This window comes from Oryzias latipes, chromosome 7, assembly GCF_053564925.1.
Source record: "Oryzias latipes strain Hd-rR chromosome 7, Olatipes_Hd-rR_3.1".
In the NCBI taxonomy this organism is placed as follows: domain Eukaryota; kingdom Metazoa; phylum Chordata; class Actinopteri; order Beloniformes; family Adrianichthyidae; genus Oryzias; species Oryzias latipes.
Genome location: NC_136243.1, coordinates 35,691,604 through 35,717,447, shown reverse-complemented (window position 1 = coordinate 35,717,447; position 25,844 = coordinate 35,691,604). Strand labels below are relative to the sequence as shown.

The 25,844-nt window shown below is 46.9% G+C and overlaps 1 protein-coding gene across 4 annotated transcripts; it reads left to right on the top strand.

Annotated features, from left to right (window-relative positions):
* The first annotated feature begins 1,511 nt into the window (after positions 1-1,511).
* On the top strand, positions 1,512-25,669 carry trim33 (tripartite motif containing 33). 4 transcript variants are annotated; one of them, XM_023956300.2, is made up of 21 exons: positions 1,515-2,104; positions 4,758-4,876; positions 9,815-9,968; positions 10,791-10,923; positions 11,950-12,066; positions 12,146-12,260; positions 12,500-12,646; positions 13,584-13,701; positions 16,515-16,795; positions 16,873-17,067; positions 18,513-18,569; positions 18,737-18,937; positions 19,097-19,229; positions 19,301-19,364; positions 19,908-20,061; positions 20,150-20,541; positions 20,623-20,734; positions 20,810-20,884; positions 21,159-21,311; positions 24,060-24,110; positions 25,087-25,669. In XM_023956300.2, the coding sequence occupies exons 1-21, from the start codon at positions 1,552-1,554 to the stop codon at positions 25,303-25,305; spliced, it is 3,543 nt and encodes a 1,180-aa protein (XP_023812068.1). In that variant the 5' UTR covers positions 1,515-1,551; the 3' UTR covers positions 25,306-25,669. The 4 variants fall into 4 exon arrangements, with proteins under 4 accessions (XP_023812070.1, XP_023812068.1, XP_023812069.1 ...); XM_023956302.2 differs by lacking the exon at positions 18,513-18,569 and having other exon boundaries at positions 1,512-2,104; XM_023956301.2 differs by lacking the exon at positions 24,060-24,110.
* The last annotated feature ends 175 nt before the right edge of the window (positions 25,670-25,844 follow it).

Below are 25,844 nucleotides of genomic sequence, written 5' to 3'. Positions count from 1 at the left end.
GTGTCGGGGTTGCCTAGTGTTCATTCTAGACATGATCTTGTTTTTCAGGTCAGTTGCTGCTTCGCTCAGCATATCTGTAGTTGTTGGGGCTGTGTACCCAAGCTCAGGGTGGGAGTGTGGTATAGCCTCCTCTCTGACCTGCAGTTCTGGCTCTCCCAAGGTATTGCAATTGTATTGTATCACTTCAATCTCAAGTTGTGATGGGAGTTGCCGTTTGTGGATGTTCGAGCATTGGGCTACCAGTTGTTTGGCAGTTAGCCTTGATTGTGGGTTTCGAAGCATCAATTCATTCCACATTCTCTGCATGTAACCCCTCTGGGTGGGATTACTTGAGTAGTAGTATTCTAACAGAACCTTGTTCTCACATCTAGTCCATTTCCATCTTGTTCCAGTAGCCCACTTTCCATCAGAGTGCTCTGGTCCCCCAGCACCTAACGCAGACCTTGTTTGGCCGGGCGACGTCTGAGCCGGCATGACATGTGGTTCATTGTCTCTCATGTTGTGAGGTGGGCAATAGCGTTAAGGGTCTTGCCCAAGGACCCTCACGGGGGATGTTAATTGCTCGCCATTGTTTGTTCCCTCAGTGAAGCTCAGATTCAGTCTAAAGCCATCAAGATGAAGGTTTTTATTCTTTTCTGACCACTAAAGGATCATTGAGGGACCTCATCTCCATCCATTTCTGTCTGGCTAACCTTTAAATCTAAAACAGTGAAAATGCTTTTCGTTTTTCTAAACACTGATGTTTTAGTTCTGACTTGATGACATGAGTTGAACTCAGTCGGGGAGGAAAGAGCAAATTTCCCATTTGTCTTTAACATTTGTTCATTCTAGAGTTCAGTTCAAACATTGCTGTTTGTTTTCAAAGCTCTTCATGGTTTGTTCTGTGTACTTTACTGAACTTTTATCTGTCCGCTAACGTTCTACAGTTTTAAGGTCGGCTGATCAATATCTGCTTCATGTGCCGAGGTCACGACAAACACAGAGGTCGCCGCGCTTCTTCCATGGCCGGCTGTCAGTTACAGAATAGCATTCCTACAGAACTGCGCGTGAAATCCCACCTTAACGGTTTTAAATGAAAAACTTACCTTCTTAGAATGGCTTTTAATGCCCAGTTGTCTGCTGTATTTTATTTCTGTTGACTGGTTTTGTTGCATTCTTATGTTTTTTATGTATTTTATTGCTTTCTTTGTAATCTGATGGCGATTTTAACTCTTTTAACTCTTGTTATTCATCAACCCTCTTTCTTGTACAGCGGTTTGATTCCCTGTAAAGTGCTGTAGAGATGAAGCTTTAATCATAAGTGATCTGACCGCCTTCTGGCATCGTGGTCGAGGTGTTTCGGGGTTGTAGGTTATATATATGTTTGGTTCCAGATGTAAAAGCCGTGAAAATGAAAGCAATGTTTGTGAATTTTGGACCAAGAAAGCAACATCTGTTCATGAAAAGGCTGAGCTGACTGTTCACTTTGTGTGACTGGCGGTTGTCTTTCTGCGTTATGACGTAAGCATACGTCATGACGTCGTACGTGCAGTGGCTGTAAGATGAAGCAAGATGGCGGATAACAAAGGCGAAGAGGATATGGATCCGACTGCGAGCTCGGAGCCAGAACCTCCCGCGGAAGCGAAAAGCCTCTCGGACTCGACACCAGAGAAAGTGGCCTCAACAACGGAACCGGGTTCTAAGGGGGACGCGGACACCGAAGCGTCCGGTAACGCTAACGAGGCACCGACACCCGACGGTGAAGCTAGCAGCAGCGGCGAGGCTGCCGCCTCTACTAGCGGGGAAGCGAACGATGGCGTCGGCGAGATCGTTAGCCCGACCGAGCCCAACGGCTCCAACGCGGAGCCGGCGGCGACGGAGTCTCCTGCCGCCGCCGAGGCGTCCCCCCCTCCGGCCGCCGCCGCAGCAGCCTCCACACCGGTCCCCGTCCCGCTGAATCTGCTGGATACGTGCGCGGTGTGTAAAGAAAGCCTCCAGAACCGGGACTGTGAGCCCAAACTGCTGCCCTGCCTGCACTCCTTCTGCCTGAAGTGCATCCCGCAACCGGACAGGCAGATCAGCGTCCAGGTCCCGGGCCCGCACGGACAGGCCGACACGCACATAGGTGAGCCAGAACCCGGCCCCCTTCGGAACCGGTCAGTCTGCGGGTGGGCCGAGCTCTGCAGAATCACGCGACCAATCAGAGCCGGAACACGGATCCATTTGGGTTAAGATCATTTCTGGCTTAAAGATTCATATTAAAAAATTGATCTTCACTTAAAAATCAATGTCAGTTAATTATGAAATGTTCCGCTTTGAAATAATGCATTTTTATAACTGCTTCATACAAAATTAATAATTTATTCATTAAACTCTGATGAGTTTAGAAAGCGTTTTTACATTTAAATTAAAACATGCATATTTTATGTAAATGGATCATAAACGCAGGGTTGAAAACAGATGTACTTCAGTTAGCTGGCAGTAATACTCGGGTCTAGTATTTCCTGTAGGATTACTGCAGTATTTAGGAGTAGATGATCACCTGCTATGTTCTTCTGTGGTAGATGCAGATCTTCAGAAATAGTTTTTAAATTCCAAATGTGCGATTTTAACCGTTTCAAGGAGGAAGCAGACCTCCTCCTCCTCCTCCTCCTTTCTCCTCGTTTGTGGAGGTTCTCACAGACAGTAACCCTCACATTCTGCTGAACCGGGCCTTTGCCGGGCTTCTCTCCTAATCTTCAGAGATATGACCCAGAAAGTGATCATTTCCTTTTTGTTTGCTGTGATAAACTTTTAAAATGGTATTTTCTATACATTCTAAAGTAGTGGGACGCGTGTATTTGACCTCAGACGACTGTTATAGTTTTATAGTTTACCCATATCAGTTGTTTGAACGCATCATAATCTCACCCTGTAGTTTAATCTGATATTTTCAGGGATTGAATAACATCCCTCTGCAACTGGTATTTAATGCACTGGAGTTAGGAGTGACTCCTCCCCTGGGGGGTGTGTGTGGGGGGCGTCAACTGTATTTACAGCCTTGCTGTGGTTCATTCAGGGGTTCAACCCCCTCCGTTCCGATCCCATAATGCTTTGGGTTAAGCAGTAGGTGGGGTCTTAGGTATGACCTGACCACGATGTCCTGGTTTCGGGGTGAACACTCTGCCATCATCCCAGTGACCCGGTAGAGGTCCGTTTTATCTGGACTTGGGTGTTTGAGCCTCACATGAATGTTCCCGGGTCTAAAATGTTCTCCTGAACCACGTTGCTTCAACCAACCACGTCTTTGCTGGGATTCTCTTTTGGATGAATTCAGTCCAAACAAATGAATTCATGTTTTCCTGAAGAACTGTCACAATCATATCAGCTTCATTCCTTCCTCTGAAAGCTTCCTGAATCCCGGATTTTGGAGGGGTGTGACGGTGAAGCTGCCCCGCCCTCCTCAGGACTCAGTCTCCGTATAAAACGACCTTTCAAAGCGTTCAGAGACGTTTGTTCCCTCAGTGAAGCTCAGATTCAGTCTAAAGCCATCAAGATGAAGGTTTTTATTCTTTTCTGACCACTAAAGGATCATTGAGGGACCTCATCTCCATCCATTTCTGTCTGGCTAACCTTTAAATCTAAAACGGTGAAAATGCTTTTCGTTTTTCTAAACGCTGATGTTTTAGTTCTGACTTGATGACATGAGTTGAACTCAGTCGGTGAGAAAAGAGCACATTTCCCATTTGTCTTCAACATTCTGTGTACTTTACTGAACTTTTATCTGTCCGCTAACGTTCTACAGTTTTAAGGTCGGCTGATCAATATCTGCTTCATGTGCCGAGGTCACGACAAACACAGAGGTCGCCGCGCTTCTTCCATGGCCGGCTGTCAGTTACAGAATAACATTCCTGCAGAACTGCGCGTGAAATCCCATCTTAACGGTTTTAAATGAAAAACGTACCTTCTTAGAATGGCTTTTAATGCCCAGTCGTCTGCTGTATTTTATTTCCGTTGACTGGTTTTGTTGCATTCTTATGTTTTTTATGTATTTTATTGCTTTCTTTGTAATCTGATGGCGATTTTAACTCTTGTTATTCATCAACCCTCTTTCTTGTACAGCGGTTTGATTCCCCGTAAAGTGCTGTAGAGATGAAGCTTTAATCATAAGTGATCTGACCGCCTTCTGGCATCGTGGTCGAGGTGTTTCGGGGTTGTAGGTTAGACGCTGAGCCCGTGGGCCGTGTTTTAAAGTCACAGCTGTTGTGGTGTCATGCGGATGCTTGGAGGTCGCGTTGGGGCTCCGCCCCTCCAGCTGCCTCCACCTCTGAACCAGCTGGGCCCCGTGCAGCCGGTTGCACGCAGCTCCGGGCAGCGCAGACCGCTTCAAACCGGATCACGCCGGTTTGAACCGCTGATGAAATGATGAGTGTTTGGGGTACAGGTGGCAGCTTATCGCCCCCACCTTCAATTGAAAAGCGGTTACATGAAACTTTTCCAGTGTTGAAGGTTCAAGTAGAGCTGAAATAATCAATTCTGGGATCTGATTATACCAGATTCATTCAGTGTCATTAGAAGTCACATGTGAAACGGTTATCAGCTACCGCCGCCATGATGGGATTTATTTATATAAAATGATGGAAGATGGCGGAGGAAGCCATTGGTTCCCATGAAATGCTTTTGAGGGTGGAGGAAGAGACTTCCTGGGTGGGGCCTCGCGGCTCCTGAGCAGGTAACATGTGAGCACGTGTGACCTCTGACCCTTCTGACCTGTCCATCCTCCCGTCTCCTCTCTGCAGTAAACGTCATGCGATGTTCCATTTGCCACCAGGACTACAAGCAGACAGACATCATTGACAACTACTTTGTTAAAGACACCAGCGAAGCCACCAGCACGGCGGACGAAAAAGCCGCACAGGTACGTACAGCAGGGGATATCCCAGCATGCACTGGGCCCAGGGCTCCAGACTAACTTTTTTCACTAGGAGCACAGTGGCCCCTAACTGAAAAATTTAGGGGCGCAACCAGAAAATTTAGGGGCGCATACCGTAAATTAACATTCTAACGGCCTGGTCTCCCCAACGATCCAGGCGAGGTGCCGGTTCATCTCAAACACGTCTATCGTTGCATTTTCCCCACGTATTTTCAGTGTGTCTAAAACTAATGTTGTTTTTGCCCGCACGTGTTTAAAGTTCAAGCCCCGTTAGCTGTCACGCATGTAGGTGTGGGACATTTATTCTCCTCAGCTGACCCGACTCCCGCGGGACGGGGGCGGTGTGCTGCCGTAACCCGTTTGATGTGCCGCCGTAACCAAAACCTAAACCTTCCTTTCGGTTCTGTGCGGCCCAGAGAAAAGTTCAGCACGGACTGCATGTATTTAGAAAATTACGAGCGAATAGATACGTTCAAAAGGAAAGTAAGGAACTTCTTAATGTGGCCCGGGGAGGGAGGGGGCTGTCAGGTTTCCTGTCATTGTCACGCCCCCAAGAGTCATATACCCCACTGTGATTGGTTGGTCAGCTCCGTGCACGACGATGAAAAAGTGTCATTCATACAAACTGGCGGGCTGCGGTAACATTAAACCTTCATATTAAGGCGGGGACCGCAAAATATCATCTTGGGGGCCGCAAATAGCCTGCGGCCGCGAGTTTGAGACCCCTGCTGTACACTCTGGCACTGGTACACTAGCCGCAGGTCGGAAGAACGAATCAATAGTTCACTTACCCATAGCTCAGACGCACATATCAGGTTGTGATATTTGTCTCAGTTTCCTTCCCACAGATGTTTACGCGCACTCGATTATCTCTAGGCCCCGCCCCCTCCACGCATTTTAGCCACTCACAGTGGCTTTCCCTATTCTTCTCACACGCAGTGGCCGCCTCACAGACAGGTATCACGCGAGAGTGTACGTGCTCGCGTTTCATGAGTGTGCGCGAGTGTGTGTGTCTGCCTGCGTCCGTGTGCGCTCGCGTCTCATTGATTATTTCATCGATCATTGACGTGCCCCTTCCACGTTTGATGTATAAAAAATACGAAGGGTGGGGGAGGCAAATTTACTGGTCGCACATGTGCGACTGGATGTAAAATTCAGTCGCACACTCTCAAATTTTGGTCGCAAAATGCGACCAATTGCTCGCAGTCTGGAGCCCTGACTGGGCCGATTGGGATTTAAACTCCGGGATTTTGTTGTCCATCAAACAGAAATGTCACTTCATTTTTGTACATTTTCAAGCTGTTTTTGGGGATCCAAAGAAGGAAACTCTGTTGATTCTGAGCAGATGTGGTTCCTGCAGAGGAAAACCAAACGTTACTGTTATGATGTAAGTTAGGTTAGGGAGCCGGTGGTGATCTGTGTGCAGATCTGAGCTTTTATCCGCTGATGGTAATGATCCCAAAGTGTCCTTCAGAGGACACTGACGGCACAGCTTTTCATCTGTGATGCTAGTAAAAGAAAAAAAGTCAAATTAGGCTACGTTCACACTGCAGGGCTTAATGCTCAATCGGAAAAAAATCGGAATTGGGTCGTTTCAGCCTGCAGTGTGAACGTAGCCCTAGATTCTATCATCCACCTTAGAAGAAGAGAAACACTCACTCGAGCACAGGTGATATCTCACCTTTGCACTAATAGTTTCCATGAAGGAATGAAATGTTTTACATGTGTTGGTCTGAATGCAAAACTATGAGGTGCCGTGTAGGACATTATTCAGAATTAGCATTCATAAACACATGTGAAATCTCTCACATACACTAGTGAAATGCTTGTATACATACAACTGAAAATATATTCATTCACATACACATGTGAAATCTCTCACATACACATGTGAAAATCCTCTCACACATACTACTGAAAATTTCGATAGAAACGGAATGCATTTCAGTAGAAACGGAAGTTGGCTGATTATCGCGAGATTTAACGGCAGTCAAAAGCGTTGCTATGGTGATGTGTATCACCAGCCTGCACTAGAAATTTCCCAGAAGTCTCTACGAAAAACCAGTGTGGATCGATGTAGAGGGCTGCATTGGGATTGCCAAAATCTCGCGTGATTGGGCGGTTTGAATTGTGCTGCGGGCGGGAGCGGGCGGCAGAAAAAAAAACCCCGCGGGAATCATCATGAATCATGAATATATATTAGCGGACCACGTTAGGCTGTGCGGCTTTTGGAGTCTTATGTACTGAAGCTCCGTGAAAGCACCAGGTAGAGACGCCTAATGGCCACTGTCATCTAACCTGTTGTTGGGGGTGTGCAACGCCCCGCCCCGCCTCTTAGAAATTGTGTTCTTTAAAGCCTGATACCGCGGTCGCGTGTGGGCGGAGCTACCAGCTAAAGTTCTGGTCTGATCGCTGCATGGAGCGATGTGTGCATCAATGCATGGTAGACACTGAGAATGTGGAGATCAGGTTTATTATCTTGAAGAGTTCTACTTGGTAATCACGTTTCCATGTTTGAGTTCATAAAATCATCCCAGGGAAAGTCTCTGCTTCAACTCCCGCAGGGAAAGCTGCGTCTGAATCTGACGCCCGCGTTGTCATCTCTCTGACAGGGTTTGAAGCCAAAGCCCCTCCCCCGCCTCTTTACCTGCTTCTCCTCTCTACCTGTTCACCTGTTCACATCCTCTGCAGCTGAGAGTTGTTTTCCCCGCGCTCCCAGTGTATTCTACAGAGAGCACGCACGATAGTTGGGACAGCAGAAGGATGAAAGAGCTGTGACTCTATCTGGCAACACTGCGCTGGATGAGGAAGGAAGGAGCAGGTTTCCTGGCAAGGACATGATGTCAATTGATAAAGCAGAAAAGAAGCTCAAACGAGCTTCATCGTGAGTCACGGATGGTGTTCAGATCTGCGTGCCGATGCCCAACTGAGGCCAGAACAGCAAAAACGGGAAATAGCTGAAGCTAAAAAAAAAAAGTATTTTTCCATCAGGAAAAAATTAATTCATAGATTTTCAGCTCTGTTGAACCATTACAATGTTTTTTTTTACTTTGACCTGCATCTTTACCAGCTGGTTTAGCGCGCTTCAGGCCGTCTGTCTGCGCGCGCACACACGCACACTTTTAACCGAACAGGATTTGTGAAAATATATCTAATAATTAAGTTGCACATTACACAAAGGAGGAATGCATGAAAGGATGAGGCTGGAGGAGGGACATGAATCTCTTTAATAATATCAATACCAATACCTGTTTTTTTTCCTGCAGGGCGGGGGACAATACAAAATGATCTCACGAAAAATGGTTGAATTATTGACATGAACACGGACAGATTCATATTCAAAGCCATTTTTAGTAAGGTGTGAGAAAACTACAGAAGAAAATGCCTCCTCGCAAGAGCCGGTTAATCGTTCAGCGGCACAAAAATAAATATTTCCATGAATAAATAACTTGGGGGTTTATTTATGAACAAATACATTAAATCAACACCAAAGTGTTTGTAATTTAATTATTTATAAATCAGCCACGTTTTCCATGATCAGAACAGAGCAGTCTTTGTAAAATGTACATATTTATTGTGTTTTTACTCTGACAAATAGGTGTCATTATCTGCGTTAAATAGGAGTAGTTCGCCTCCAGACCAGGTGGTGGCGGTAATGCGCCAATTTGTTTTCGTGTCAAGCACCTTATGAACAACACCCGAAAGAAAAAAGTAGTGAGCATGGGTGTCCAAATTGCTTTTAAAATTCAGAGAACTATATAGAGAACTATATAGTGCTGCACTATATAGGGTTTTAGTAATTAGGGATTAGGGCAGGAATTCGGACACAGGTTCGTTTCCACTGAAATGCCTTCCGTCGACCAACTTCGTTTCTAACAATAAAGTTTAAAAAAAAACTGTCTCTACTGAAATGCCTTCCGTCGTTTCTATTGAAAATTTCAGTAGTGTGTGTGTGAGTATTTTCACATGTGTGTGTGAGAGTATTTTCACATGTGTGTGTGAGTATTTTCACATGTGTGTGTGTGAGAGTATTTTCACATGTGTGTGTGAGAGCATTTTCACATGTGTGTGTGAGAGCATTTTCAGTAGTGTGTGTGAGTATTTTGGTAGTGTGTGTGAGAGATTTCACATGTGTTTATGAATGCTAATTCTGAATAATGTCCTACACGGCACCTCATACAAAACTGTGCGTGTGTGAACATGAGTTGTATTGTGTGCATGTTGACATGTCTGTGACATGTGAACATTTTTGGAACCAACAGGTATGTTTGTAACATTGGAGTGTGTGTGTGTGGACAGGCCCCGCCCCTTTTAGAGTTGTTACTTATAAACCTGACCATCGTGATTATAATCATCCAGCAACTTGTTTTATGCTGCTTCGTGGTTTTTACCCCCCCCTCCCTCCTTTTCTTTTCCGTCTGGTCTAACAAAAAATGTTACAAATAAAAGTAAAATGAATAATGTTTAGCCTAAATTACATAAGGGGTTTATTCAAATAGACACCTGGCTTGTCAGAAGATTCATAACTGCTGTTGTTACAGTAAAACCTGTCCAACACAAGAGGCTTTAAAAAAAAAAGATAGTTTTGAAGCTGTGACTGGACTCCTGCTTATGGAAGCATTTCTGTAGTGTAGTTAAAAATAAAAGTCAATACCAGAAATGCTTTTTCATTTTCTAAATGAAGCTGCATTTATTGACTCAAAATTAAAAAGAAAAAGTAATCTGCCAAAATGCTTTTTCATTTTCCACTTAAAATCTTCTCTGACATTGAGCTGGAACTGGAGAAAGTTCTGAGGTATTTTAACCTTTTCACAGATTTAGTTTGAAAATTCCTTCTGCGACTGTGGACGCCATACCAGGACCGGTTCTGGAGAACCGTTCCTCTGGGCTGTAACGTCCCGCTCTCTGCTGTTCTGTCCAAAGGTTTGCACCAGTTGTGAAGACAACGCTGGGACCATCGGCTTCTGTGTGGAGTGTGGGGAGTGGCTGTGTAAGACCTGCGTGGAGGCCCACCAGAGGGTCAAGATCACCAAGGACCACAAAATCCGCACAAAGGAGGACGCCGACGCCGCTTCTGGTAAGATCCAACACCCGCACGCCAAAGAGGAAGGCTCACCTGTTCTGGGGCCACGAACCTCCAAAGTGCAGCCGGGCCCGTTCTGTCAGAACCTCAGAACCTCAGCTTTTAAAGTGTTGCAGATGCAAACACACAGAACAGACTGAACCCAGACATTTAACGGCGCTGATGTCAGAAAGAACGGACACGTTTACGCCGACGTGAAGAAACGCCAAGTTTGGCGCTCGGGTTTAATGGAAACGTTTGAGTGAGGGCGGGAAAATAAACCCGTAGAAGAAGAAACGGGACATTTTTGTCAGGTGAAGGTCAGTGGCTGCAGGTCTGCGGTGACGGCGGTCCTGACGGCACCATCGCCGCCTCTCAGTCGCTGAAATGTTTTACGCTGGGGCAGGAAGCCCCCCCCCCCATAGTCAGCATACCTTTGATGCTCTTTAGTTGTGTAGATGTTGTGTAAGAACATGTTGTGTTGTTTGCTCTGAACAGGAAAAATCCACTTTTTCTGCTGCTGGACACAGATGTTAAATAGCTGTTCAGCTGAAATTTAAAGATTCAGCTACAGCTTACCCCTCCCCACACACACACACACAAACACACACACACACGTGCAGAGCTGGGCAGAGACCTTCCCTGCTGCTGCAGTGTGATTGTGTTCATCCTTTCAGTCTGGAAAGTGAACACGAACCAAAAACGCCAAAGCAACGTCTTGGCAGAAATGTAAAAGCCTCAAAAGCTGATGTCAAGACGAACGAGGCCGAATCTCCCAACAGGTCCACTTTCCTGGTGTTGGTTTCTGATAGAACCTCTGGTCTGTTCTGCCCACAGAACCTGTCAGCCCCTCAGGACAGAGGCCGGTCTTCTGTCCGGTCCACAAACAGGAACCGCTCAAACTTTTCTGTGAGACGTGTGACGCTCTGACCTGCAGAGACTGCCAGCTGCTGGAGCACAAAGAGCACAGGTATGTTGGACACGCCCCCTTTACCTGGCCTTTCCTAACTCTTTAAACACTGGTTGAGGATGATGGCCTGCAGGAGACTGCAGTCATAGCACTATGTTTACATGCTTTTATTGTGAAGGAGCTCTCATCCTAAGCCGTGTGAATGTGTTTTTCGGCTGCTTTGATGGATCCAGTCACATATTTTCCAGTTTTTCGTGTTCAGTGAAACTTGTGGAGAATTTCTCCTGACGTCTGCATCTTTTAACGTTGTAAACTTTTTAAATAAACTGTCCCCAAAAATCTATGAATGTCAGAGAAACAGTATTGTGACGTCTTCCACGCAGGAAAGACGTGTCACTTCCTGCTCCTGTGTGAGTTCATGCTGGTCTATTTGTTCAGAAATAATAATATAATTGTCCTTACTCTTTTTTTTTTTTTTTAGAACTTATATTTTATTGCAACTTTTTGCAACAGAGCATTACACAGGGTTGTCTCCATGGTTTCAACAATAATCAACCTTAACACAGTGGGTACATTCGAGCGAGGATACACACAGGAAGTCGAATTACTATAAGACTCTTCACCTTAAACAGAAATATAAAATCTAAACATGACAGCATTTGACTAGCTAAAATGTCCTGACTTTTTAACGGTTTATTTTCTAATCAATTCATCACCAAGTATCCTAAGTTTGATATATTTATGTATAGATAAACATACGTTTGTCTTCTTTTAGTTTGTAACGCTTAGAATCCATCAATTCCCAGAGCCTGTGGCTGCGACTCATGCAGACACGTTATTCTGAATTTTACTTAAACAGGATTAATATCATCCTGGATATAGAAATATGACCTCAATCCTAAAGACGACAGTTTTTGGATGAGATCCTCTGAGTTGGAAGTTTGCGTTTTACTTGTTTCATGTTTGCTTTGCTGTTGTAACGTACAGAGAAACCTCATGCTTTATTAAAGTTTATAAGTCTTGATCGACCGCAAAGCTAGTTCCTCGTTTGCAGGGTTGTGACGGATTGTTCTGGTTTCTTCGCAGGTACCAGTTTCTGGAAGAAGCCTTTCAGAACCACAAGTGTCTCATTGAGACCAACATGGCCAAGCTCCACGAGAAGAACAGTTTTGTCCACCATTCTCTGTCTCAGGTGCAGCACAGGTGAGGCCCTGCTTGCTGTTCAGATTGACAGCAGCGGGATAGACGTCTGTTCACGGCTGAAGTTTCTGTGTCATTACAGGTTAAAGGAGCTGAATGAGACGCACAGGAAGGTGGAGCACGAGATCAAAATCGCCGTTTTTACACTTATTAATGAGATCAACAAAAAGGGCAAGTCCCTGTTGCAGCAGCTGGAGGTGAGGCCGCCTCCAACGCCTGTTGTCTCCCTTTTTCTTTGGTTTTGCTCATTAACAGCATGGATTTTTGACAGTTAATGGACCCAGCCGGTCAAGTTTCTGTCAATAATGTCTCCTTCAGTCCCGTTCATGGTTGTTCTAGATTTCTTGTCTTCTTTGGAAGCATTTGTGGTTATCTCCAGCCATCCTGACTGCCTGGTCACATCCATGAAGTCACTCCTCTGTCTGTTGCCGTTCAGAATGTGACCAAAGAGCGGAGCATGCGGCTCGTGGCGCAGCATAAAGACACCACCCAGCTGGCTCAGCAGATCACCCACGTTCTCAAGTTCTGCAGCTGGGCCATCACGTCGGGCAGCAACACGGCGCTGCTGTACAGCAAGAGGCCGGTACGTCACGGGTCCTGCTGCAGGTTCTGTTGATGGGGAGGGGGTCATACGCTATAAACTCCTCCTTCATTGTGGGACTCAAACCTGTGACGTCGGAGCTTCAGCTCCAGTGTTTACATTCTTTCCACCGCCGAAACTCTTCAGCGTTAATCCACTTCAGCAGAGAAAAGCGGCTTTGTGCTGATATGCAACATTTTACAGTCCAGTTTTCAGACAAGTATGGGCCAAATCCTGAAAACCGGATTTAGTCAAAACTGTAAACCTAAAAGGATTACCCAAAAAAAACGACGTTTATTTGTTTCAGGAGTGCATTATCACTACTGTACGCCACAAACGGCGCCAACAGATGCCGTTCTGGAGCAGAAATGATGTCACTGTGACCTGTCAATCATGTCCCTGTAGCTAATGGGCTTTAAGCCCCGCCCCCATGTAAAATTAGGCTCAACTCTGAAAATGAAAAATCTGGGAAAAAAAGCTAAAAATCTAAAACAGCAGCTTTTGCTAATAAACTTTATCTGTTAACAGCTTGAGGTTTAGAGATTCATTCTGTATTTCTTCTTATTTAAACTTTTCTTTTATTGACATTTTTTCTTTTAAGTTTAATACGTCTTTGGTGTTTAAAAATGGTTTAAAATTTAAATTATAAAAGTTTTTTCTTTTTCAAATGAACATTCTAGTCTTCCTGATTTGACCCCGTATTGAACTTTTATAGAAATATTTTGAAGATTTGGCTGTTTTTTAGTGAGTTTGAGAAACTAAAAGCAGAAAACATGGTTTGGTAAATGATTGGATGCTGCGGCTGTTCAGTGATGAAGATGAGCGGTTTTCCCAAATATTTGCTGATTTACTGCAGATTTCCTTCATTTCCTGCATCTGTGCAGTGAATCTGAACCCAGACGGCCGGCGACTAAAGCGCCTCTTCTTCTCTGTGTTGTAGATCATGTACCAGCTTTGTAAGCTCTTTAAGGCCAGACTGGAACCGGCCCCCCAGTCCAACGGGGTGGTGCGCTTCTTCTGTGACCCCAACTTCTGGGCCAAAAATGTGGTGAATTTAGGTGAGAATCCCTCCGTGTTTGGATTTCTGCCCTCAGATGGAGAAACGTTTACCGCCATCCGTTCTGTTCGTTTTTGCTCTGATGAAGATGAGTTCACGCCAAAGCGCCTTACAAACAAGGTGAAGGTTTGAATCCATTAAAGTGAATCGTCTTCTGTGAGTCTCAGGCAGATTAGCCCTAATGCTATCCAAGGCACGTTACCGTTGGGAGTGGGGTCATCTGGACCCCACAAGACGATGATTCTTGATCTTCACTGGTGTCCATGGATGACATGAAATCTTTCCACCTTCATCCACCTTTGCCATGGTAGGGAGAACACCTCAATAATAATAATAATGGATTAGATTTATCTGCGCTTTTCCAGACGCTCAAAGCGCTTCCATTGTGTCCATTATTCATTCACTCCTCATTCATACTTGGTGATGGTAGCTACTGTTGTAGCCACAGCTGCCCTGGGGCAGACTGACAGAGGCGTGGCTGCCAGTTCCCGCCTACGGCCCCTCTGACCATCACCGGGATCATTCATACACAAATGTCCATGTAAAGGTGGGGTCATTTTGACCCCATAGGATGGCACATTAAAGGAGAAGAGGAGAGAGCTGCGGCTGCTGTGTTCCAATAAGAATCTTTTGGTTCCATTTTTCAGGTGATTGTTCAGGTTTAATGGTTCAAGTGGCAGAAGTTTCTAGTTACCATCTGTGAAGAGTAACTAAGGACAGGAAAGTAATCAGACTACTCATAGTAGTAGGTTTAGGGGTTGTCATCTGGACTTAGTTTTTAAAGTTAGAAAACGTTTCACCTCTTATCCAAGAGGCTTTGTGTAGAGCAGGGTTCACCAACCTTTTTGAGGCCAAGGGCTATTTCATGGGCACCAAGTGGTATGAAGGGCGCCACTAAAAACCTCCTAGCCCCCCCCCCCCAAAAAAAAAAAAAAAACCAACACAATTTGAGGACTTCCTTTTGTGTGGCCTATTTAAGCTAAACTTTTAAACCTTTAAAACTTTAACTTAATTTTAACTTTTTAAACATAAATGTAAATAAAAACAGACAGGAATATTAATCCTCACATTAATCTTTACATTACATTAATCATAAGAATGTCCAGAAATTGTGTAATTTATTTGATCTATTTAAACTTTTGTAATAGACCCTTACTTTTAGTGATTATTTTTTAAGTTATATTTGTTTACATATTTGGGTTTTCTTTGTCTACCTTTATCTCAGAATTGATATTGTTGTCATTGACAGACATGCCGTGGTTGTTTGTTGAATATTTGCTTCAATAAAAAAAAATATATATATTTTTTTGGGTGCATTCCCTGCGGGCGCCACAAGGGGTGCTCGCGGGCGCCACAAGGGGTGCTCGCGGGCGCACTGGCGCCCGCGGGCACAGGGTTGGTGACCCCTGGTGTAGAGGTTGTTTGGTTTCTCCTACATACTGTTCATTGCAGTTCTCTTTGCAGTGGATAGAAAACACAACATTACTCTGTAGCTGGGAATTTTGTCCTTTGGATGAACCAGTTTTTGTCTGAGAGTATTAACTGGTTTGAGATGAACAGGTATGTTATGTTGTCTGAAAATCCTTTTAAGTTTTTCAGCCAGGCCTGAGATATAAGGAATTGAAATACTGTTCCCTTTCGGCTCTTGTTCCTTCTTGTCTTGTTTTCCTGTATGTTGGGATCTGGTGAAAGCCCAGTCTGGATATCCACAGGTTCTGAGGGCGTGGCTGATGTGTTGCTCTTCTTTCCGTCAGAGCTTGTGGGCACCTCCTGGGCTCTGTGATGTAGTGTCCTGATAACGCCTAGTTTGTGCTGTAAAGGGTGGTTTGAGTCAAATAACAGGTACTGATCTGTGTGAGTCGGCTTCCTGTACACTTCAACCTGGAGCTGTCTGTCCTCTCCAATAATCACAGCACAGTCCAGAAAGGCTAGGGTGTTGTCCTTTGTGTCTTCCCTGGTGAACTTGATGTTATTGTCAACTGCGGTAATATGATCCGTGAAGGTCTCCAATTCCTGGATTTTGATCTTGACCCAAGTGTCGTCCACATATCTGAACCAGTGGCTTGGAGTGGTACCTGGGAAAGAGTCCAGGGATCTTCTCTCGACTTCTTCCATGTACAAGTTGGCCACAATGGGCGAGATTGGAGAGACATCCAGTTTCAGGTCTGACTCCTCCCCCATGAGCGTATATATACCAGCTCTTTTACCAGCTATTTCCGAATTGACAAAGCCTTTTGGATAACAGGTTAAACGTCTTCTAACTTTAACAACCAAGTCCAGATGACAGCCCCTAAACCTACTGCTATGATGGAATCAACCTGGATGAATCAGTCTTCATAGACATAATCAGACTACTGTCATTGTGTGTCCGGCTCAGTTCTGGACAGAAGATCAGGCGTTTCTTTAGTTCTGTGGAAACACACATGCTTTCATTTCTTCTGCTGCTATAAAGACAAACATGAGTGCAGCGTCTTCCCCTCTGTGCCCCCCCCCCCCCCCCCCCCCCAAACCCGCCCCCAGAAGGCGGAGTCGCAGAAAGAAAGTGTAGTCCTGCTCACAGCAGTTTCCTCCAACAATTAGAGGTTGTCTTTAAAATACAAACCTGATAGTCTAGATTTAGAGCAGGGGTGTCTGCTGCTGATTACCTGGATCAGGTGTATTTAGCCAATGAAGAGCTTCAGGCTCAGGTGGAAGGCCGGCGGCGCTCGAGGCTTGGATTCTGACGGTGCAGCCGTAGAGGGAACGTCACGCCTCCGTCTGACATCTTAGATTAAAAATGTTGACTTTCTTTCTGCCTCTTTGTTCTGTTTGCAGGTAATCTGGTCATTGAGAAACCCCCCCCACCGACACAGCCCCACAGTGTGATGGTGGCGGGACCCCCCATCTCACCGGGTCAGGGTCTCCCCGGCAAACACCCGGGTCAGATCAACCTGGCTCAGCTGCGGCTGCAGCACATGCAGCATGCGGCCTACGCGCAGCAGAAGCAGCAGCAGCAGCAGCAGCAGCAGCAGATGCAGCAGCAGATGCGGTTGGCCTCTCAGATGTCCCAGCAGCACGCCCGGCAGGGCGGGGGCGGCCCCCCCCTGGTTCAGCAGGTACGGCAGGCGGTGGGCTGGTTGGACGTCACTGCAGGGTTCGGTTCCGTTTTCACGCGCCTCTTGTTTCCTCCCAGCCCCCGCGACTCATCAGTATGCAGCAGCTTCAGCGAGGACCCGGGGGCATGAACGGGGGGCCCGGCCCCCCCATGTACCCTTCCTCCCATCACATGCGCCTGCCCGGCCCCCCCCAGAGCCGGATGGCGGCGGCTCAGCCCAGACCCAACGGCCAGCAGTATTCCTCCCTGATGCAGCCTCAGTTACAGAGACAGGTCGGTACCGGGGAGGGGGGGTCAAAGCTCAGACTGCTGACAAGACAATTATTTACTGATTCATCTGTTTCCAAATCAGTTCAAACGAAGCGTCTTTAGTCTGAAAAGTCTCTGTTTTGTTCGGCTCCGTAGATACTATTTAATATATAATATAGTAAGGACTCTCCCTAATGATGTCATCAGTTTAACATCTGAACAACTAATGTGTAGCATTAATGGAGCAGCAGATTCATGCTCACTCATGCATTTTCTACATCACTATGTGCATGTAGTGTGTCACAGTTCTAGTGTAGAAAGTCCTCTGAACCCTTTCCTCGCGATGTGATGAAGGAGGAAGAACCTCAGCGGTCCAGCCCCATAGACAAACTTCAAAAAGCTGCTCCAACAAGAACGTTTCAGGATCCAGATGGAGAAACGATCACTGCAACATCTCGGGATGTTCAGCTCCATACTAAAACCGACAGAACGGGTCATTGATGTCTCTATGACAGACCGCCCTCTGCAGGTCACTAGGGGTATTACAGAGATGCAAAAGGCTGAAAACGGATCATTAAAGCCCCACTTGGAATCCGGCGGTGTTGTCTGCACCAACGGGTTGCGCCCACAACTCAGAGGGGAATTTCTGATGAACTCCTGCCGTTCTGCAGAAACTATGTCCTGAAAACGACACAGGTTTTTGGATTTTGGCATAATCATAACTTAAAGACCAATGGGAACACTTTAACCCTTGTGCTATCCTATGGGGTCCAGATGACCCGATCCTTCCATTGACGTGTTCTCCCTACCATGACAAAGGTGGATAAAGGTGGAAAGATTTCATGTAATCCATGGACACCAGTGAAGATCACAAATCATTGAAGAAAAAAGGTTCAGAGCACTGTCTAGTGGGTCTAGATGACCCAACTCCCAACGTTAAAGTGCCTAGGATAGCACAAGGGATACAGAAAGATCAAAGATGATCGGAGTGGGACTTTAAGGAACAATGAGCTTGATTAAAATCCCTTTTTGTCTTTTAAGTGGGTTTTTGCTTCTGTGCCATATAGGATTTCTTTGTCTGATCATGTAAAGCAGTAGCTGTGATCACGTGTAGGGACATGCACGTCTAAAATGGCATTCATGTCAAACGTCCCTCATCTCTAACGGTGAAATCCAACTTTTGACAGAGACAAATCTGTTTGTGAGGCTCTTCAGGACAAACCTGAGAACATATTTTAGGAACCAGACCTAAAAAGTGAATTCCCCCTCTTGCTTCAGCCTTGGAGCCTGAACAGCTGGTGCTGGTACATGACAGACCCACCGCAGAAAGCAGACCTGCTACATTTCAAACATCAGCTGCTGCTTTCACTGCTGCTCCGACAGTTTCCTCCAGACACAGCATGACAGAGGTTTTCTAGATGTGGGACGGGGACAGTGAAACCTCCATGACATCCTTTTCTTGTGTCCAGATGTCTGTAGAATCTGAGATGAGCCACCAAAGGTTTCGTTTCTTACTTCAATCAGGGGTTTGGCACCTTTCCTTTCTTGTCATTCGTGTTTGTTGTGTAGCATGTGCGCTCGCTCACCTGCATGATCATCAATCTTTTTCCTGCGCCTCCATTTCGTCGTCGTGTGTTCAGAGGAAAAGGTGACGCTCCTCATACTTTCTCTCCACCCTCTCTTTCACGCGCAGCATTCCAACCCGGGGCATGCTGGTCCCTTCCCGGTGGCATCTTTGCATAACGCCAACCCCACCAGTCCCACCAGTGCCAGCATGGCAGGAGCCCACGCTCACCGCGGACCCGCCAGCCCGGTCATCGGCCCCATCGAGCTGATCCCCTCCGTCACCAACCCCGAGAACCTTCCCTGCCTTCCAGAGATCCCACCCATTCAGGTCTGCACCACTCTGGAGCGTGTGCACGACACTGAAGAGAGGGAAGGGAGGCGTCGGACGCTTTTGTCATGTCCTGAAGAAGCACAGAGACCCTCCTCCTCCTCAGAGCTTCCTAACCTCCTCTGGCAGCTTTGCTAATTCTTCCTCTGACATTTCCAGCTGGAAGACGCAGGTTCCAGTAACCTTGGACACATCCTGTCTCGTTACATCACGGCGAGCACGCAGCTTCACCTGGGCGCCGCCGACCTGAACACGTCTCCAGGGTTACCCACTCTGTCTCCCGGGTCCTCGGGTACGTTGAGGCAGCTTTGTGAGCTTTGCTCAGGTGAGCAGCTGCATGACCTGCTGCACTTCTGCCTGCAGGTGTGTCCAACGCTCACACGCCAGCACGGCCCTCCAGCACATCCAGCACAGGAAGCAGGGGCAGGTACGGCATGCAGCTGTTACCATGACAACAGCCTAACCATTGTTTTAGCTAACGCTCATTACATCTTATTCAGTTCTTTAAAAAAATAAACAAATTGGGGTTTTGCACAATTTTCTCCCTCGTGATGCAATATTTACAGCTTATTATGGGATACATGGGACATTTCCGAATCCCGCGGTCATGGGAAAGACGTTAATTTACAAAACAGGCGTTGTTGGTTAACTGAAACCTATGGTTGGATTTTGGTTCCTGTTCAGACTCCTAGAACGGACAAAGGAGCAACGTTGATGATTTTTCAAAGCGTTGGTGGTTGGATGAGCAGAAACGAAAACGTTTGACCACTGAAGCTGCAGGACAGACGTGAGCCAAGCCATTACAACTATCAGGACCTCCTGAAATGTTTCCCCCATAAAGACGATGTATAAAACCAAGAACGACGGCGACCGATGAAGACAAAAGCGTCGGTCAAAGATGCTCCTCTGGTTGTGAACATAGAAACGTCCAGGAGTGGAATGAGATTTTACAAACCCTTCTTTGTTTTAGCTGTAGTTCTGCGGGAAGGATGGGACCTGGAGGCGGAGCCACTGCAGACCCGGTCAGAGTGAAGAAGGAGCCGGGTTCAGAGGACAGTTCCAGCTGCACGGCGTCGTCTCTGAAGACGGAGCGGGGCAAAGACTCTGGCAGGAGTGCCTGCATGGTACCGTCGTGTCTGAGAATGACATCACGTATGACGCCTTCCAGGTGAGCTTCAGCCGTAACGCAGGTGTGTCCGACTGTCCCTGCAGATGAGCAGTCCAGAGAGCAGCCCGCGGGGGGCCGCATCCACGGGCCCGGACGGTTCCAGGGGACTCGGGGAGCGGATCAAAACCGAGCCAGAGACGGAGACACCGTGTTCTGAGCTGAACGGCATCGGCGCCGCCTCCACCGCAACCACGTCTACCTCCACGGAGCGCAGCCACGGCAAGCCCAAGCTTCTGCTCACCAACGGGAACGCAGGCAAGGAGGCGGAGACCAGCAGGGGCGGAGCATCTGAGGGGAACCATGGGGGCAGAGAGGACGACCCCAACGAAGACTGGTGCGCAGTCTGCATCAACGGGGGCGACCTCCTCTGCTGTGACAACTGCCCCAAAGTGTTCCACATGAAATGCCACGTCCCCACCATCAAAATCTTCCCCAAGTAAGCCCCTCCCCTCTGTGTCCACGCCTGGCGGCTCACACCCAGATGCCTCCAGCCTCCTCACTTCGTTCTGTGTTGCAGGGGGGACTTTCTCTGCACTTTCTGCCGGAGTCTGAGCGTCCCTGAAATCGAGTACTGTGACGACAACAAAAGAATCAAAGGGGAGCAGAGCCTGAACCCTGAAGACCAACGGGTGAGTCCACGCCTCCCGGAAGAAGCTCCTCTGGAATATTGCAGCCTTTGAAACATCTGTTCTGTCGTTCTGCAGAGATGTGAGCGCGTCCTGCTGTACATCTTCTGTCATGAGCTCAGCATGGGCTTCAGGGAACCCGTTCCCAGCTCTGTAAGTTCTGCCGCTCCTCCCTGTAAAGTCCAGGCTGCTGCTTAAATGGCTTTTTCAGGCCTTTATTTGCCAGTTTTAGTTCACGCTATAGCATGTGCTAAGCACAAACCCAGAAGACGGAGAAAGAACGTCTCAGCTTTTCTTCACATTCAAACATTAAATGTCGTCCAGAATTGTTGTTTATTTAGCTTCTTCTCAAACCTAAACATCCGTTTCTCTTTGTGGTTTTGCTGTAAAAAAACAGACCGTCTCTAACCTGCTGGTTTGAACTTAGGTGCCCAACTACTACAAGATCATTAAGCAGCCCATGGACCTGAAGAAGGTGAAGAAGAAGCTGCAGTTACGGAGCTCCCAGTACTACAAATCTGTCCAGGAGTTTGTGTCGGACATGCGCCTTATCTTCAAAAACTGTGCGGAGTACAATGAGGTGAGCAGCATGAGTTTTCAGGGAATGCCTTTCCTCCTGAGAGCATGCTAACAGCAGACCATGAATGAACCCGTCCTCCATGGAATGAAGGTCTTCTTCTCTACCTGCTCCTACTGACGCAGCTGAAGCTGTCCTCTAGCTTCATGCATGTTCTAACACAGGATTTCAAGAGGCAGCATCGCCATGACTTCGTTAACCGCCCCACTACTAGGGATGGGTACCATGTGGATCTTAGCCGGCGCTGGACTGGTACTTTTGAGACGGTTCCAGTCCATAACTGGTGCTTGAAACTGTGCTTCAAAAATGAATTGGGAAAAAAACAAAACAATGTTTGAAAATGATTCGCTGAAATGAAGCACCAACATCTGCATTTGTACCAGTAGTTCCGTTATACATCTGTACTGGTAGTTCCGTACACGTCAGTACCGGTAGTTCCGTTATACGTCTGTACCAGTAGTTCCGTTATACGTCTGTACCAGTAGTTCCGTTATACGTCTCTACCAGTAGTTCCGTTATACGTCTGTACCAGTAGTTCCGTTATACGTCTGTATCAGTAGTTCCGTTATACGTCTGTACCAGTAGTTCCGTTATACGTCTGTACCAGTAGTTCCGTACACGTCTGTACCGGTAGTTCCGTACACGTCTGTACCGGTAGTTCTGTACACGTCTGTACCGGTAGTTCAATACACGTCTGTACCGGTAGTTCCGTTATACGTCTGTACCGGTAGTTCTGTTATACGTCTGTACCGTTAGTTCCGTTATACGTCTGTACCAGTAGTTCTGTACACGTCTGTACCGGTAGTTCTGTACACGTCTGTACCGGTAGTTCAATACACGTCTGTACCGGTAGTTCCGTTATACGTCTGTACCGTTAGTTCCGTTATACGTCTGTACCAGTAGTTCTGTACACGTCTGTACCGGTAGTTCAATACACGTCTGTATTGGTAGTTCCGCACACCTCTGGATTGGTAGTTTATACACGTCTGTACCGGTAGTTTTGTATACGTCTGTGCCAGTAGGTCTGTACGCGTCTGTACCGGTAGTTCTGTACACGTCTGTACAGGTAGTTCCGTACACATCATTACAGGTACGTCTGTACTGGTAGTTCAGTGTATTTCAGTACCAACCAGGTTATGAGTCTGGGTACCCATCCCTACTCATCCCTACTGGAGGGAGGGGCTGCCGTGCCTCTGCACCAGAACATGTTTGATTCGTCCGTTTCTGATTTAATGTGATGTTGTTTCCTATTTGAATTTTCTGTTTGAGGCATCAAAGAATTGAAGACCTCATCTTAACTAGACCACGCTGATACCAAACAGAACCCGTTTAAACTTTAGCACGTCTGGAAACAGACCAAAAACAGTCCACTGGCCACATGGTGCACTAAATCATGAGGAAATGCAGACTCGGCCTTCAAGCAGATGGACTCGGCGTCTCTACTGGTTTGTGGAACAGCGGCTCAACAAACGAGATTTTTAACCAAAGAAAACCAAAGATCTGACCCAAATCTCCAGAGGATCCAGAGGTAGAGATTCTAACTAAAGAATAGAGGTGTTTATTCTTAAACCGCTGAAGTTTTGTGGGAAAGCTGCTGCTCTGGGTTTCATTCCTTCCTGTCAGTAGTTGTTTTCTTCCTGCAGGGCCTTTGGTGTCAAATTGTTGGAGTTTGTTTCCTAAATTGTTTTTCTCTCTACCGTCAGCGTTTGCTCTAACACGTCCCTTTAATCCGGTAAAATAATCTGTTTGAACCGGAAGGGTCTGGGTTGAGCTGTTGGTCTTCAGCTTGATGTTTTATAAACAAACTGACGTTTACAGGAACCGGCGGTGGCGTCTGTAACGCACCAACGCGTGTGAAACGGTCGGTTCATCTCGATTTAAAACCTCTGTGACGATGAAAAACAAGCGGCAGCACTCTGAGAAGCTGCTTTGTGCCGAGTCAGGATGCTGTCGCCGCGTCATGCTAAGCCGTAAAGAGAAACATCCAGCAGACCGTGGCGAGGTTAGAAAACACAAACTGAAGCTGCGGCTCAGCTGATGGGGCGGAGCTTCTCCTTTCTCTGTGGAGGAGGACCGGAGGAACAGCCTCAGGAGCCCGGTAGAGCCTGGACCGCGGGTGGGAGGAGAACCAGCAGCCTAACCGTCTCAGGACCTGAGCTGGCATTTGCTGTTGTCTGTAGGGTGGGGGCTTTCTGTGGAAGAGGTTGGAGGATCAATTCCCCTTTATTTCACCAGATACCTTTCCGAAGAAGGGCAAACCGCGACAGGCCCTGGGGCCGTTTTAAAGCTTTTGCTGTAGATTAGAAAATGGTTACGGAAGATTTCCAGAACTTCTGGAGCTCGATCCAGTACCTAAAATAACAGAACTTCTGTAAAATAAAAGGGAAAAGGTCAACAGATGAAAACAAGTTGATTTAATTTCAATAAAAAGCCTCATGGACGTTGAAAACGTCCGGAGAAAGACTTTCAAAATAAAAGTCCTGCAGCACCGTTTCATGTTCAGAACTTTGCTGATGGTTCTCTGAACATGGTTTCAAGCATTGCTGTGGAGAAAGCGTCCGAACAGACGAACCGCCCCATTGTGGGTTTGATCCTGCTGTTAATGCTGCTGGTTTGGTGTCCTCAGCCTGTCCTGCAGCCCCCCCCTGCAGAGACAGACGTCCCTCCTGTGATGATCTAACCTGCTTTTGCTGTGACCTTCTCTTCCTCGCTGCTTCACGGTCTTTGATGTAATGTCGTTGCCCCCTTTAGATGTCTCGAATAATCCAGGTTTATGATGAGGAGAAAGAGATTAATCCACAGGTAAGCTCAGGTACCTGTTTCCTCCCACTGAGGCTCCTAGAAAGGTTTTTCCACTTCAAACTGTGATGAGGGGGGGGGTCGGGAAGGGATGCCGTGAATTAATAGTCGTCCTTTCAGGGTCCGTTTGACCCGTTTGATGAAGCGGGATCCGTTTTTGATCCCGTTAGTTTGATTCCAACCCCTCCGAATCGCTGGTTCTGCCAAAGCCACGAACCAATCAGATTAATTCATGTGAGGTTATGAAACCAGCAAATATGGTGGTTGGTTCTGATCCAAATCCATCTAAGTCATGATTCAAAGGGAAATTTACACAAAGAAAAGATGCATTCTAAAAATAATAAAAGAATTTGGTTTATATCAGAATAGTTTATTTTCCATCTTTTACCTGAGGATTGATTTGATCTGATGCACTGATTATTATTGGATGTCGTCCCGATCAGTGGTGACACTGAGCATGTGCAGTAGCCTCCTGGTTCCTCTGCGCTTCAGTTGAGCCTTTCTTTCTGTTTGAACACATCTGGTTCCTGTATTTTCCATCATTCCAGAGAAACGAAGGCGCTCTGCTCTTTGTCATCTTAGTTCAGTTGTGACTCCGCCCACATCAGTGAAGGTTGACTTCTTCCTCAGATGAAGGAACTTCAGCCGCATCTTTTGGGCGCTAAAGCTAAAAACCTTTTTAAAGGTTTATGTTGGAACAGAAGGAGAGAAAATGAAAATGCTGCAGATGGATGAAGGTCTGATGGTGGAAAAACGTCATGGAGCCGCAGTGGGACAGGAAGGCAGAATATTCCTGCTCTGCTCAGCAAGGTTGAGGTGGGGCCGCCTCCCCGCAAGACTTTTAACCAGGTTTAATTTGTCTCCTCGTTCTCCTCCTCCTCACCCTTCCTCTCCAAACCCACTCACTGGTGCTCTCAAACCTTCTCCCTCCTCTTTCACCGCTCCCACTTTCTCCTCCCTCCTCTTCCTCCTCCGGCAGGCCGGGTCGGAGATGGCCATTTCCGGGAAGGCGGTGGGTCTGTACTTTGAGGAGAAGCTGCAGGAGATGTTCCCGGGCCAGAACTTCCCCGAAACTCCAGAAGCCGAGCCCCCGGATGAGAAGGAGCGGGAGGAGGAGACGGAGGACTCGGAGGACGACTTCATACAGCCCCGACGCAAGCGGTTGAAAACGGACGAGAAGGTGGTCCACATCAAATAGTGACTGAACCAGGAGTGAAGACCGTCTTCCCGCCTCCCTCACTCCCGTTTCTTCAGGAAGAGGAGGAGAGCTCCTCACAAACAGCGGTTCATCCTACGGTTGCCTTTGGAAGAACTCCCATCTACAACATTGTACAGACGATGAAGCTGGACTGGTTTTGCAGTAGTGGACTTTGGGTTGTTTTTCTTATCCCTTTGTAGATTCATGTGATTCTTTTCCCTCAATCCCGTGTTCTGTTTGCTGTATCATACGCTTTGAGATGACTGTGGAGATGTTCTGTAAATAAGAGACGGCCCCTCTGAAGATATTCTACGCTATGGATGTTTTAGTGCGTCGTCAATAAAACTTGTTGAGATATATGGCAGTCGGTTCAGATGTCAGCATGCTGTTCCCGTCTTTGGTGGATCCAGAGGAGCTGAAGATGCTCCGTGAAGGACGGCCCGGTTCCCTTCAGCCGTAGACCCGTCACATCCGGACCGCCTGCAGAAAGGAGCTCTGATTCTGCTGGGCTGACACAAACTTTGGGGTTTTTGTTGTTT